Raw genomic sequence first — 16,915 nt, 5'->3', positions numbered from 1 at the left:
TGTGTTTGGGGTGGGGGTTGGGGGTGGGGGTTGGGGGTGGTGATGGGGGGTGAGATTGTGGTGGTTAAAGCGTTTGGGCGTCACGCCGAATGCCCGGGTTCGATTCCCCACAAGGGTACAACCCGTGAATTGTCGTAAAAGGCGACTATGCTTGTCGTAAGAGGCCATTAACGGGATCGGGTGGTCAGGCTCGCTGATTTGGTTGATGCATGTCATCGTATCCCAGCTGGGTGGACCCGTGAAGATCCGGGGTAGAATAGGTTTTCAGCAACCCATGCTTGCCGTAAAATACGACTATGCTTGTCCTAAGAGGCCACTAAACGGGATCGGGTGGTCAGGCTCGCTGACTTGGTTGATACATGTCATCCATCCAAATTGCGTGGATCGATGCTCATGATGTCAGTAACTGGATTGTCTGGTCCAGACTCGTTTATTTGCAGACCGCGGTCATATAGCAGGAATATTTTTGAGTGCGGAGTTAAACAAAAAAACAAATCTTAGGCACCGCAATTCGCTGTGCAGTGTTGCGTCCATTGGGCACGCCTGAAATCTGTGGTCGTGGGTTCAAATCTCGGTTCGCCCCGATTATGTTTCTTGGTTTGTCAGCTCCATACTCGTGGGTTTCACCAAAGTGGTAAACGTCTGAGTCCTTGCAACGCTGGTGTGCCAAAGGGACGTTACTTTGCTCAGAGAGTTGCGGGGTCTTAGACGACTGGGCTACCCGTGCCTTCTCATGGAATAGAAGAAGATAATATATATGACGTGAATGATATACAATATATAGCAGCAGATGGGAACAGTTTTTAGTTTAACTATAAAGGTGATACAAGATATTCTGGAAAAGTGTAAAAAATGCATGAGGTGGTGATATTTTCTCCTTGATATCCCACGCATTTCGGTACACATGTACCTACGCCCACTGAATTGCGATCCCTGGAGATAGGAGTATACAATCGTGACGTTGTAAGATAGGGGATGATTTGCACAATGTGTATGTGGGAGGGTATATATATATACGAGTACAGCCATTAAACTTATTTGAATATTACTGATTTTTGCATTAACAAACAAACAAAGAATACGATACTTCGGAGTTAAAAGGTGTACAATTATGAATGTATGCATATTCATATGCGTTCATGAATGCGATTTACCCCCCGCATTTTACTTTTAAAAATTCCTAATTGGGGTAGAGGTGACTATGCTTGTCGTAAGAGGCGACTAACGGGATCGGGTGGTCAGGTTCGCTGACTTGGTTGATGCATGTCATCGATCCCAATTGCGTGGATCGATGCTCATGATATTAATAACTGGATTGTCTAGTCCAGACTTGATTATTTACAGACCGCCGTCATATAGCGGGAATATTGCTGAGTGCGGCGTTAAACAACAAACAAACAAAACAAAACCTAAGGAGGGTAAGGGGGTTGGGGGGATCGCCATAGAACCTCGCTGTGTTGTCCGTCTTACAAAATATATTTTTTCTAGAAACAGAATGAACTTACAATTATATCTGAAAATGAGGGTTTACCCCCCTTGAACTCTCCTGTGTTGTAAGAATCTACTGATCTGAAGACAACGTTCGGTAATAAAAATGGTGGCCAACAAATCCTCTCGTTTCGACCATATACAAGAAACTGCACATGCGTGGAACGTTTTTCATTCGACAACTTAATAATAATAATAACCATTATAATAATAATCCATTTATATGGCGATGTACTCCATGCATAAGCATGTTCTAAGTGCTTAGACATTTATTACCCCGGTCAATGGATCAGTGTGCGCTAAACAATTATTCTCAGCTCCCTGGGGCGCTTGAAGGTTAACAACCACATTGCCATCTCTTCCTACCGGGCACATTCACTGCTGGGTGAACAGAGGCACAATTCGAACAAAGGAGACGCCACATATGCTGCATGGGCTTCAGGACCGAGGCCTTAGAAACTCTCAGGAACGCGGTCACCCATCCAAGGACTCTCTGCGACCGACGTTGCCTAAAGGGCAAGTTCACACGAAAATAAACCTATTTTTTTCTACTTAGGAAGTGTTATCCGAAATATAACATTTGTTAAATTTGACCACTTCCTAAATGGCATTGTGAATTCATAGCTTTCGGCAATGGGAGCCGTGCCAGTTTACACTTGTCAGAGGGGTACACAAAATACGTGATCTAGACTACCAGTTGCCGGACTTTCATTTTGTGGAACATCGGTGGCTGGTTATTTTAGATCGCCGACTTTGTGTGCTAGCGATTAGGTGCCTCACTTTGGCAGTGTGCGTTCGAATCGTCCACAAAAAGAACGAGAATCTGTACTTCACTAAGAAAGAGTTATTCCACATATAAGATTTGTTCTTTTTTTCTTGTACTATTTCATCATGAAAAGTATTTACCTAGCAGTTTCAGAGGCAAAACAACACACATATCACAAGTACCTAATTTATTTTATTCATTATATAGGTTCATATTTTTCACATTTACCGAGAAATATATTCCATAATAAACACACCATGGCTTATGCCCCTTGCAATATGACGTCATTGGTACCAGTTGATAAAGGAATGACGTAATAAAACTTTATTAGACTCGTTTCACGTGGTGTAGGTACAGCGGGGTGTGGTTCTATCTTCTCAGATGCGCAGCCTATTGTATTGCTCAAAACACAACGCTAAGCACAATTAATCTAAATTATGTCTTTTCCAAAATCGCAACTGAGAAGACAACAATGCATGGATAACATACTGTAAGATACCCGATGATGGTTGGCAGGGTCCGTTGTATGAATTGCGCTTATTCGTTCATTTGTGTTGCGGATATTGACTCTTGCTGAGTTGCTGTCGTGTTCCGTGAGAGTTTATACCTGCTGGTTCTAAGACTGATCGGAAGCGGATGGTGTACGAACCTTATATGGAAACGGGCTAAAGGGACAGCACTCTCATCAAGACCCTGACCTGGCTGTTTCTGTAAACAAATGCTGTAAAGTTGAAGTAACTCGGGTAAGTTTGCTGTTTAGTTATTAAATAGATAAAATCTTACCACAGTCGTATTTAAGGAATGTGGTTAATCAGGAGTAAGGTGATATTTGTTCGTTTCACTTGATTATCCTGAATATCCGCGATGCTGTCTCGTTTCCTGCATGGTTATGTCGCTACTCCGTCATCAGCTGATCATTGCAGTATGCAGCTAATTCATGCTGGTGGAGTAAGTTGTGTTACGTATGTTGTCCCTCTACAATATTCATGAGTGGGCGTGGCTTATGTATGCACGTGACACTATCTTCCGTAAAGCTAGTTCACGCCTGACGAACGCATCGCTGTCTCGCCTGTCATTGCGTGATACGATGTTTCACTCACAATCGTATACATCAGGTATATAATATGTAGTTTATGTGTCTTTGAAGATTGTGCTGTACTGTATTTGCGAGCCTCGACTTCGGACAGATCGAAAATTTCGCGAATTACAGAGTCAACCCAATGCCGAAATTTCGAAATGAAATCTTCCAAAAGTTTACCCTTGTTATTTGTCTGAACACTACCCCAGAGTGGATTGTGCCCATTCAAATCACCCATAATATTACAGGGCTTGGGGAGTTGATCATAAAGAGCTTGAAGTTCAGATTGTCGAAGGGAAGAATATGGTGGAATATAGAGCGAACACAAAGTAAAAACTATCTGTAAGGTTACAGGGACGACTACAGCTTGAAGAGGAGTAGCAAGATGAACAGGGCTGCGGATAACGCCGTGTTTCTTGAATATTGAAGAACCTCCAGTGGCTTTTGCACCTGGAGGTGAAAAGACATTGTAGGAGGTATAACCTCTTATATCGAATTTATCAGTGTCTTTGTGATATGTTTCTTGTTGACATATAACGGATGGTTTGAAATCCTGAATTAAAAGTTGTAAATCATTATAATTATTCTTAAGTCCTCTACAGTTCCATTGTATTAAATGTGATGATTGAGTCACGGCGGCTCAATGGGTGATCTCTCACGTGAACGTGAGGAAGAAGACCTCCTATCGCTACTGTCTGACGATGGAGTCACCCCCATGTCTAAAGCACTGAAGGAGTTGTGGAGAGATATTTCTGAAGGAGACGGGGTATTGGATGTCTGATTTCTATTTAACTTTTTTCTTTGTTTTTGTGATAATTTTCGGTCCAGAACAACTGGTTCTTCAGGAGGAGTCTGAGACAAAGTCTGAGTCTCTGCCTGAACACTATCGGGTGGTGATGCAGACTGACTGTCAGATACATCGATGTTAGTGATAGACGCAGTGATAGACTGGTTGAACAGAAGTTACCCATGTCAAATCGGTTTAACACTGAACAGATGAAGTGGTTTTAACAGGATTTGCCACAGGAGGAGAGGAATTTAGAGTTGAAGGGGATCTTGACTGATTGCCAAGCTTCCTAGCATCTGCAAAAGATATGTTTTTTCACATTTTAGTTTCAGAATTTGTGTTTCCGTTTGATACACAGGGCAGGATTTGGAAGTGGCCATGTGTTGGCCTTCACAGTTGATATACTTTAGATCTAGACTACAGTCTGTACGGTCATGGTTGCCACCTCAACGATTACAAACGATAGAGCGTGTACAGGTTTTTGAACCATGTCCAAACTTTTGACACTTATAGCATCGGAGTGGATTGGGGACATACACCTCCACTCCGATTTTAACATAACCAGCTTTAATTGAGTTCGGAACCGTTGGACGGTCAAACGTGAACAGATATGTGTTCGTGTTAACGATATTGGATTTTTCATCATTTTGGGTGAAACGTTTAACTGACTGACCTCCTTGATTTTGAAGTTCTGAAACAATTTCAGCTTCTGACATACCCGACAGTGAACGTGTCCTGTCACGGACAATGCCACGGCAAGCGTTCAGAGTACGGTGTGCAGAAACAACAACCTTCACATTAGCAAACCGGGTGATTGATAATAAATTGATAGATTGCTGCTTTCGCACACATTCCACCAAAAGAGATCCACTGCGCAAACGTGTCAACCATCACCGCAATAGCCATGAACAGCTTTAGATATAGAGAAAGGATTCAATTTGATTGGTTCATGATCTGCAGCTTCAATCACAAGGAATCGAGCCCAGGAATCAACATGTGTATCAGTCTCAGACGAACTTGTATCTAAATGCCTTCGTTTAGAACCTGAATGATTTTGAGCCATGGTGAAAGAAAATAATTCAGCAACCCTGTTCCCCACTCACCATGGGGTGTCAACAACGACAGTGTTAAATTGCATCGGATCTCCAGGATGCAAACACCAGGGATACAGGGCTGTTATGCGCCAGTGAATATGACACAAATGGCAATATTTGTATACCAAATAAATGCCAGACTGGTTCTGCCCATGACAATAAAATGTATATATTGAATTTGGAGGTCAAAAACACCAGATTGGCCCATTAGCCACCGCCTTCTGGTTTTGGACTCTAGGCAAAATTTTATAGCATAACATTTTCATAAACAACATTCAATTACAGCAATCAAATAATGCAGAAGAATTTCAACATGAATGTTTCCCATACACAGGGCATGGCGTGACCAGCCGATTGATAGAACCGGGCCCATTCTACCACCCGTCTGGGTGAAGTTAGGGTCGAAGTGGTTTGTTGGGCAAAAGGAACACCGAACACCGGTGCCCTCAACCACCAGAATCCCGTCCTCCACCGACACAGGGGCGCAACCCACGGCAAACAGGTTGCCCAATTTGATCGCCTTTTACGACAAGCAATGGGTTGCTGAGGACACATTCTACCCCGGGTCCACACGGGGGAAGAGCGATTAGCGTTACCCAGCACTCACCACGGGGAGGTTGCGTTTCACGAGTGCCATGAGGACATGCAACAACCAAGTCAGTGAGCCTGACCACCCGGTACCGTTAGTCGCCTTTTACGACAAGCATAGTCGCCTTTTACGGCAAGAATGGGTTGCTGAAGACCAAATTCTACCCCGGATCTTCACGAGGGACAATCAAACGCGCCCTCATTAAACGCTGTCAGAGAATATAGGAGGCAGGTGGTGTTCAGTTGTCATCGTATTTGATAGTTGAATTACTCTGATATGGCACGGGCGTGTGAGTGAGTGAATTAGGTTTAACGCCGTTTTAAACAGTATTCTTCTTATATCACAGCGTATCAGTTTAATATGAGAGGAAAGCCCGAAGTGATACAGGTTTCAGACCTTTACCACTTCGGTGAAACCCACGACCACAGGTATGGTGCTGACAAACCTAGAAACATAATCGGGGTGAAACGGGATTCGAACCCACAATCATAGGTTTCTGGCGTGTTCAAGGGACGAACGTCTGCACAGCGAATCGCGGCGACTGGGCCACATGTACCTAATTCTGAGTCACGACGAATGGAATTTACTATTTCCTTGTGAGCACACCGTGAATAATTATTCATCCTTCCACTGCTCAACCGGATCCATGCTTGTTTGGAAACACTGATTTTGAACGCATCGCCCGAACACAGTATCCACTGTTTACTGACGAGAGGACGTATGCGACGGAACAAGGTAAGTCTGAATGTTATTCCACATATCTAGGAGCGCTGGTTTATCAATCTGAGAGACACGTGGACTAGTCCATAAACTAAACTAAGGCACGTCCATAAACTTTCTGTCGCAAAATATTGATCGGTATTTTTAACAGAGAAGCCGGAACGAGGAAGTAGTTTATTTTTCAATAAGTGGAGATATATCTATATTACGTCTACACGTGCACATACCTTACTTACCTGTCACCAGTATTGCATTGTTGTTAGTTTATTCCTAATGGTTTTAGGCTGCGAACATCACTGACCATGTAGGAATGTAATTCAAGTGTGACAGTGCGTGGGAAGGGGTCATGTGCACCAGACCATCGTCTTTTGTTACACCCAAGTCAAGAGGGGACAAGACACTATTGAAAACGAGGGGTGCGGTTTGTGAACGAGTTAACATACATGTGCAAAATGCCGCTAGATGTAGTTGGTAGTCGTGTTGTTTTGAACACCTGACAAGAAAAATGAATTACATATAACTGCTTCGTATGTTTCATTAGGGCTAGGCAACAATGATCCCGTCATTACAAATAGGACAGGCTCGTTAGTCAGCAATAATAATGAGTTCAGAGGTCACATGACAATGACGATCCAAAACGTATTAGTTTCCTGATGATAACTTGAACACATATTTGAAAACGAGATCAACGTTATAAATATGAGACGTCAGTATTGTGATGTATGAATGAAATGTGATAAATGCAATTCAAATGAAAGACGTTGACACAAATAAACATAAGTGTATAATAACTTATGATGAATAATGCTTATGATAATACGAAGGGTAATGATATGAATGCAATGCAATTGAAAGAAATAGATATTAAAAACCTCCCAATAATTTGATAATTTCAGTTTCTGCTTTTCAACGTGTCCACAAATGGACTGTCTCATTTTATTTGAGAGGTTGGTCAGTTTTTTTAAGTTTAGGTAGAATGAGAAGTCACCGTGGATAGAACGTTTGTCCGGAGAGCGGAAGGTCCGAGGTTCGATCCCTCGGGTGCGTCATACCAGAAGACGTTACAACATGGTACTTGTTGCTACCTTGCCTGGCGCTCGGCATTAAGGGGCTAAAACAAGGACGTCGGCTCGGAGTCAGTATACTGCGTCTGGGTGGGATATGGGATATGTTAAACTGCGGCATGGTATCTCAGTGAGCATGCGGACTAGTACACGCACACACACACACACACACGCACACACACACACTCTCTCTCTCACACACTCACTCACACACATACGATCTCTCCCACACACACACTATCTCTCTCTCTCTCACACACACTCTCTCACACACTCTAACACACACACTCTCCCTCTCTCACACACACTTTAACACACACACACTCCCTCTCTATCTCACACACACACTCTCCCTCTCTCACACACACTCTAAACACATACACTCTCTCTCTCACACACTCTCCCTCTCTCTCACACACACACTTCCTCTCTCTCTCACACACACACACATACGATCTCTCCCACACACACTCTCTCTCTCTCTCTAACATACACTCCCTCTCTCACACACACAAACTCTCTCTCACACACACACTCTCCCTGTCTAACACACACGCGCGCACGCACGCACGCACGCACACACACACACACACACACACGTGCATGCATTGACATGGCTATATTAATGCAAAAATCTGGAACGCGACCTAAAACTCCATTTCACCTCACCAGGAATTGAATAAGTCGCCGTAAACGAAACAATAATGTGCATTCTTTTCTACAGAATCGCAGTTTTTCATTTACTTACAGACAAAACTTACAGACCTGAAACCCACACGTGTATGGTGAGTGAGTGAGTGAGTTGGGTTTAACGCCGCTTTTAACAGTATTCCAATTATATCACGGCGTGTTAGCTTAATGTGGGAGGAAAGCCCGAAGTGATGCAGGTCTCAGACGTTTACCACTTCGGTGAAACCCACGAGCACGGGTATGGTGCTGACAAACCTAGAAACATAATTGGGGCGAACCGGGATTCGAACCCACAATCATAGGTTTCTGGCGTGCCCAAGGGACGCAACTCTGCACAGCGAATCGCGGCGCCTTAGACTTAGACTGGGCCACCCGTGCCCCCACATGTGTATGGTACTATCCGGGGGAACTACATGTATTCTTAAAGATGGATGTGTTCCGATAAGTAAATTTGTAACCTGTACCTCACCATAAGAATATCATAAGTGTTCCACAAACAAACAAAAAACAAATCACATTTACGAGCATGCAATTGTCTTTCCAGATTCACCTTCAGACTTAGTTCTTTACAATGGAAGATGCTATTCAAAAGATTCAGCTAACTATAGCATATAAATGTTTTCTTCTTAATGTTTTCCTTAATTTTCAAGTTCACGTCCGTGTAGATTGGTTTTCTTGTTGTTTCAGCATCATAGAACACATTTCTCTCTCCACTGCGTGAACATCTTGTGTTGGAATAACGATGATTGTTTTTCAATGTCTGGGAAATGTCCACTGAAGAGAGCATATGTTGAATACCTGCAGGAACCTGCTACGTTAGGCATTTCAAAAACTGATGTTCCGAAAATAAAAGTCTACGTCTGACATAATGAATCTGACGTAATGAATGAATACTAAATATCTGAATACTGCAGCCATCCAAGCTAGCGACCCCGGCAGTGTCTTGTTTAGTTATTCAAGACTGTGAGTTCAAATTATTTCATGACAGAGCCTTATCATTATCTCACCTAATAATTTAGTAATCTAATATGGTTCATGTCTTTATGGTAGTAGTGGGCGCGTCCTCTCACAAGAAGATGTGTAAGATGAGGTGAAATGGTGTTTAACAGCGCGTCCAAGTGAGTGAGTGAGTATGGTTTTAGGCCGTTTTTAGCAATATTCCTACAATATCGCCCGGGGGACACAAGAAATGGGCTTCACACATTGTACCCATGTCGGGAATGGAACCCGGGTCTTCGGCGTGACGAGCGAACGCTTTAACCGCCCAAGATTATTGCACTTATGCAGCGACGTGTGTGTATGCGTGCGTGCGTGCGTGCGTGCGTGCGTGCGTGCGTGCGTGCGCTCGTTAGCCCGGAATGATGCCGATTTCTGTGCTAGCCCACTGCTATACCATGCCGCAGTTTAACATGAATACCCCACTCAGACACAGTATACTGACTCCGAGCCAACCAGTCCTTGTCATAGCCACTTAATGCCGAGCGCCAGACGGGGTAACAACAAGTACCATCTTTTAACGTTTTTTGGTATGACGCGGCTGGGGATCGAACCCCGGACCTTCCGCTCAGAAGATGTCTAATTGTAAAAAAAGTGTTTAATCCTTGTCCGATATCTTACATGTGTTTTGATACCTAAATATGTTTGTATCCTAAACTGTTTAGAATGCAAACGTCTTAAATTATCAAAGAATATCATACAATAGTCAGATAATGAAGTACATTTAATATCTAAGTGTGTTTGGGTTGGGTGATGTTATCAAATAAGAATATGTGATTGATCACTTAAAGAATTAAATGGTATCACACAACGATCGACATTTCTCTTCTGACTTATGACCCGCCGTGATATTGCTGGAATATTGCTAAAAGCGGCGTAAAACCATACTCACTCACTCACTCACACTGACTTATGCTTGATTTCATTGCACTGTAATCACATTTCCCCCAAGTCTCTGCGTGAGTTTGATATAACTACTGTTACAACACTAGATCTGCTGTAGACGTACGCTCAAAACATTTTGAGATCTTTGGATGTTGTGATCTTTGGATGCTGTGATCCTGGCGCGTGTTATATAAAGCCTCTGATCCTTTTTAGGACATGTACACAAATCCTAAGTGCCTGTTTTATACGTTAACACATTTTTAATGTCATCGTATCCCAATTGCGTGGGTCGATACTCATGATGTCAATCACTGGATTGTCTGGTCCAGACTCGATTATTTACAGACCACCGTCATATAGCTGAAGTATTGCTGAGTGCGGCGTTAAACAACAAATAAACAAAACAAATAACACATTTTTACAGTGTATAAATGTGGTAATATCCTATTTCATTGTACGAAATCTTATTGGCAGATTTAGTATTGCAAAATGTATTTTACAGTGTGTTTGTTTATTTGATAATATGAGGTAAAGGTACATTCCCCTGTGTTATTATTAAACTGAAAACATGTTATTTTCATGTAGACTGACTCATAATTGAAAGTATATTAATTTATCCTTACTAAAATATATATCATCAGTTGCATTTACAAAAATGTTTCAGAACATGTAGGGAAAACGTCACTCACAAACGTTATACCCCCAAACCATTTAAATGAACAGCGCACGCGTTTTTGTGCATGAATAACATTTTGGACAATACAGTTGTATTTAGCTTAAAAAACTGTTTATAAAAAAAATCATGTCAGATATAAGTGACATGACTCTTTCTGAGATGTGTGAACATTACGGAAAATGGTGTTCGTAGATACAGAAAAAGATGGTCTACAATGGCTAACGATGTTGAGTCCAGTAGTCCGTTTGGGAGTCAATTGGATTCAAGACGAGTGACATGTGATTAAAAAAGTCGGGGTAGGCAAGTAGCAACAAGATTTCAAGTCTTAAGGAAACCTATCTGTCAAACAAGTGCTAGTTCGTTAACAGGCCTAACAACTGCATTATTCCAATAGAGGTTAGCACACCACCAACTGTCGCAGAGTGTGTTCGATGAAGTAAACTTCGTTTTCTGATAATAATAATAATAATAATAATAATAATAATAATAATAAACAAAACATTTTCAATATCCAATAGAAATCTCTGCATAAACAGAGTCGATTGTACGATTCCGACTATATCATGAGCATGTGTTTATGAATCACTATGAAATAGAAATGATACCAGGTGTTCGCGAAAAGGTGAGCGTATCCTGCTTCACTGGTGGCATCCGTCACAAACACATGCAAAGGCAAGTCAATTCTTCACCTAAAAAAAACACGGGAACATATGGTACAAGGCTACTCTTAATTGTTTTGTGTTTAACAAATATATATGCTGCCTCTTCTTGATGCGTCTTTAATAATGCGCTTCGACCAACTAGATGTATAACGCATTATACCTGACAATACAGATGTGTTGGGCCTGATTCATACTTGCTGATGCGATACAAATGACCCCTGGTCAAAACACATTTGTTTTGTCAATAAGTGTATCCATGTCCCACACACCAAGAGCATATACACTGTTCTTGCATATCAACAACATTACATGGATTTTATTGAGCAGGTTGCTTGCCATCACAGGCGACTATGCTTGCCGTAAAAGGCGACTAACGGGATCGGGTTGTCAGGCTCACTGACTTGGTTGATGCATGTCACCGAACCCAATTGCGTGGAAAGATGCTCATGATGTCAATCACTGGATTGTCTGGTCCAGACTTGATTATTTACAGACCGTCGTCATATAGCAGGAATATGGCCAAGTGCGGTGTTTAACAACCAACCAACCCAATAGTGTGGATTGATGTTCATGATGTCAATCACTGGATTGTCTGGTCCAGACTCAATTATTTACAGACTGCCATCATATAGCTGGAATATGGCTGAGTGAGGCGTTGAGAGTTTAAATCTTTAAATGGTATGCTTATTCAGCAATATTGAAACTGTTTACGTACATTCCAATAATATTGAAAAATAGAGTCAACATTCCTTTCTATGGATATCATGGAATGGTGATTTAGAGGCATTTGTCTTCAAGGGTATGTGGTTGATTAAAGTCAAATTTCAAATGATAAATTTCACCTGGAGGGAGCTTTTTAAAACATTCTCTCAGTTTCTTTACATAAAGACGAATACTAGGAAGTTTGGATTTTGAAACAGCATGTCGCATAAATAAGTCTTTATTTGTTTTTTATTGTGTGTGTGTGTGTGTGTGTGTGTGTGTGTGTGTGTGTGTGTGTAGGCGGGGAGAGATGAAGGCTATTGTAAACTTTTTTTAAACAATTTTTAAGTACAAATACATTCCGAAATTAAGATAATAGGTACGTGTGTTCCATTGGCATATGCCGTATGTTCTAATTGCATGTTGTTGTACTGGCAAATTGACGCCAACAGTGTCAATTACTTTCTGTTTCAGATGGCCGCCGCTAGAAAGCTGGAGAGGCTGAATGAAAACCTCTTGTCTTGTTCCATATGTACAGAGGGATACAAAGACCCTTGTACTCTGACCTGTGGCCACACCTTCTGTAAGGGCTGCCTTGCGGAATTCCTGAAGACCAGACAAGACGCCATCAGAGCCAAGTCCATCCTGTGTCCCTACTGTCGTCAGATGACCCGAGTTCCCCAACCTGACAGACCAGTGGAGGAGTGGGTGAAACAGATCAAGCCCAGTTTCCTCATACAGGGACTACTGGACACTCTGGCATGTGAGGAAAATCTTGCTGGTGGTACGTGCTGACAAATAGAAAAAAACCAATATCCCAACCTTTTTTAATTTAACTATTATTGCCTGATTAAATTATATACATGTAACACGATAAAAGAATGCATTCAGTGCAACGTATATAAGTGGTAACAAAGTATGTTATGACTGCTCCTGTAAATAAAAACGACAAAGCCCTTTCCATTTTTACAAGAAATCTCTTCCAAAAGCAGAGTCGATTGTACGATTCCGACTATATCATATCAACATGTGTTGATGAATCATTACCAAATAGGGTTGATACAAGGTGTTCTGAAAAGGTGGGGGGAACCTGACCCAAAGGTGGCACGCGTCCCTTGTCACATGTCAAGGCAAGTCAACTGTTCATCTGAAAAAAACCACATGAATGCATGGTAAAATAGGAAATTGCAAACGATATAATTTTTATCACCGATGCGTCAAATACCATAAAACGTTTTGAAAGTTTTACTGAGGCTTTGAATGATGTAACCTTGATCAACAACTTCTGAACAATGAGCCTCATGATGCTCTTTGGAATCTTGGCAGGAAGAGCATCCTCGATTGTACCTCAAAAGTTGTGAATTTTAGCACCAAAGACTGAAGGTGCAGAATACTGTTCAATATAAAGGGAAAGACTATTGAAAAGTTGAAGTCATCCCTCTTGTTATATACTCATACAGAAGAGAATTGACTATTTGATGGTTATTGAACGATATCAGATCATCGATATACCTGAAGCTTAAGTTTGACTTCTTGGCCAAATTACATTGTTTTGACTTTGCTAATCCGAGCTGAAATTCCGATTCAATTGCATAAAGAAACAGATCCGCAACAAGGGGAGCACACTTGATGCCAATGGGGATGCCTACTTCTTGCCCAAATGTCTTTCCCCCATATTCCAGCAATTCAATATTGTTTTCACAGAAGACTTCAAATGACATTTGCTTTCATTTGTGACAGTGCTTGACTAAGATGCTTTCCTGAAGTGAAGTTTAAAAAGACGCCGCACTCAGCAATATTCCAGCTATATGACGGCGGTCTGTAAATAATCGAGTCTGGACCAGACAATCCAGTGATTAATATCATGAGCATCGATCCACGCATTTGGGATCGATGACATGTATCAACCAAGTCAGCGAGCCTGACCACCCGATCCCGTTAGTCGCCTTTTACGACAAGCATAGTCGCCTTTTACGGCAAGTATGGGTTGCTGAAGACCTACTCTACCCCGGAATCTTCACGGGTCACTATCGAGTTGTCAATGTCAAGTGAAAGACGTGATGATTTGTAAGAGGCTGTGTCTGTGTATATGAATTGATTCGTACACTTAAGTTGTGTGGTAGTGATGAGCATGGGTCTGAAGCCCAACTACGAGTGTATTGAAAACAACATCTGTATTGAATACATGTGTATTAAAATAACATTTGAAACTCAAAAACAAGAAGAATTTGTGAATAAACTTTCTCAAAACAGCTCTGTCTGTTTGTCATGCTGAATAAGGTTTTCCTTTGTCATATTTAGGTACTGACAGCTGTTGCAGCTTCTGCCGGAAACTTGGAGACACAAATCCAGCTATCTCTTGCTGTCAGGACTGTGATGTCCCACTCTGTGAGAGATGTGTGAAGATGCACATGGCTGTTCCTGCTACATCGAATCACACGATCGCTGATCTTGGAGGAGCAGTGAAGATCACAGGAAAAGAAAGACCAATTTGCAAGGATCACAACGAAGTCGTGGATGTATGCTGTAGAGACTGCAACAAAGCAATTTGCCAAAAGTGTTGTACTATATATCACAGGAAATGCGATTCTGTGGTCACTCTTGAGTCCTTGATGTCTGAAATGGAAAGTGTTCTGGAACAGAATAAGAAACTGATCACACAAAGGTTTGACGACAGGAACAAATACCTTCTACAACACAGATCACAGATTGATGATATCAGCCACAACAAAGACGCAGTAGAGTCACAGATCAGACTGGAGTCACAGAAAGCCATGGACGTGATTAAACGGAAGGAGAAACAGCTGCTGGAGGAGCTGAATGAGATGACAGAGAAGCAGTCTGGACAACTGAGGGGATGGATAAAGTCAGGGGAAATAGACATGCAGATGTATCAACAATACATAGAGTACATCACCCAGGTGTTGAAGTCTGGGAGTGAGACTGACATGTTTCACATTTACCAGATGTGTCGGTCAGGGGCAATCAAGGAGGCAACAGGCAGGGAAGTCGATTTCACAGACAGAATAAGTGATTCACAACCAGTCTTCGTCAGTGAAATAGATGTGAAGAAATTTGACAAGGATGTGCGACTTGGTAGACTAAAGCACAATACATTTGACAAAATTGAAGGGCCACTTTGTAAAATACAGGATGACTCTTTTAACGTCAAGTGCACACCAGTGTTACACAAAACATTCGATATCAGGGTTGAGGGCGACAAGAAGAAGCCCGATCCAGCTGATGTCGCAGTCCTGGTCGTTGATGGCGTAGAGGCACTGGTGGTCTCTGACTACAATAATAACTGTCTGAAGTCCCTCTACACAAAGAACAACCAATCCCTGTACAGTAAACTAGATCTTGCAAGTGAACCACTCACTGTGACGCGGTTGAGTGACAACCAGGTAGTTGTATCTTTCTGGTCACGCAATGAAATTGTAACTGTACAGGTGACCCCTGACCTTGTACTACAGTCACGCGTACCAACACAGAAGACGTACAGATGTCTGACAGCCTTGAGCCCTTCAACATTAGCAGCAGGCTGTTGGCATCCTCCCTGTGTTGACATCCTGGATGTATCGGGGAGGGTGTTGAGGTCAGTCAGTTCACTCAGTACTGGGGATAACCTGATAAGCAGATCCAGGTTCCTCTGTAGTACAAACGAGGGCAACATCCTGGTGTCAGATGGTGGGTACGTCTACTGTATTACCCCCGAAGGAGATGTTGTCTTTATCTACAACCCTAAAGGAGACAGAAGACTGAGGGGACCACAAGGCATGACAACTACCAGCACAGGACACATCCTTGTGGCAGACAACTGGGCACACAAGGTGGTAGTACTGACAGCAGCAGGGGGGTTTGTCAGAGACCTGCTGACATCACAGGATGGAATTGAGAAACCATTCGGTTTGTTTCGCTGTGAACAGAAACTGTATGTTGCGCAACAAAACGAAACTGTTAAAGTTTATACGTCTCAGTGAATTCTCTGTTACATTTAATTCACGTTACAGATTCACGTGGATCACATTAATAGTTCGTTTCCACGAACCTTACTTTAAATGTGAATGTGTGCTTGTATTTGTGTTGTGTGGCAAAAAACAACTCGTTCATTCAGAAAAAATAGTACACTTCAAAAGAACTATTAGTTGACTTGTTAGATGAACCTGATTAAACTATCTCCTCCTTGTTCATTATGATTGATTGTGTGCATAGATACGGGAGTGGCATAGACACCTGTACATGCAGAACTCTTATGCTTGTAGTGACCGCCTCCGTGGTCTAGTGGTAGAGCGTCCGCCCGGCGAGCGGAAGGTCCGGATTTCTTAAAAATGGTACTTGTTGTTACCCTGTCTGGCGCTCGGCATTAAGGGGCTAAAACAAGGACTGGTCGGCTCGGAGTCGGTATATTGTGTCTGATCATGAGTTGGGGTATTCATGTTAAACTGCGGCAAGGTATCTCAGTGAGGTAGCACTATAAATCATTCCGGGCAAGTACAAGCAGACACACACACACACACACACACACACACACACACACACACACACACACACAGTGTGTCGGATAATTCTGGTTAAAGGGGGATAATTTTGTGAGTTCCATTGTTTAACATTTATATGAACTTTTAAACTACAAGTTTGATTGTGGTGTTGCGCACAAAAGTGAACATTTAACATGTTTATATTAATGTTCATAAATTGTGGTCCTGTATTAAATTACA

General features: G+C 42.1%; 1 protein-coding gene across 1 annotated transcript; it reads left to right on the top strand.

The window, feature by feature from the left end:
- The first annotated feature begins 6,313 nt into the window (after nucleotides 1–6,313).
- Nucleotides 6,314–16,509, top strand: LOC124132335 (protein wech-like). Its single transcript, XM_046496216.2, has 3 exons — nucleotides 6,314–6,537; nucleotides 12,672–12,981; nucleotides 14,499–16,509. Exons 1-3 carry the CDS (start codon nucleotides 6,523–6,525, stop codon nucleotides 16,175–16,177), a joined length of 2,004 nt encoding a protein of 667 aa, XP_046352172.2. The 5' UTR covers nucleotides 6,314–6,522; the 3' UTR covers nucleotides 16,178–16,509.
- Nucleotides 16,510–16,915: the final 406 nt, after the last annotated feature.

The sequence above is a fragment of the Haliotis rufescens genome, unplaced genomic scaffold, assembly GCF_023055435.1.
Source record: "Haliotis rufescens isolate VD_foot unplaced genomic scaffold, xgHalRufe1.0.p SCAF_3, whole genome shotgun sequence".
Lineage (NCBI taxonomy): Eukaryota > Metazoa > Mollusca > Gastropoda > Lepetellida > Haliotidae > Haliotis > Haliotis rufescens.
Note: the sequence above shows the minus strand (reverse complement) of the source record. Positions and strands in the feature narration are given on the sequence as shown.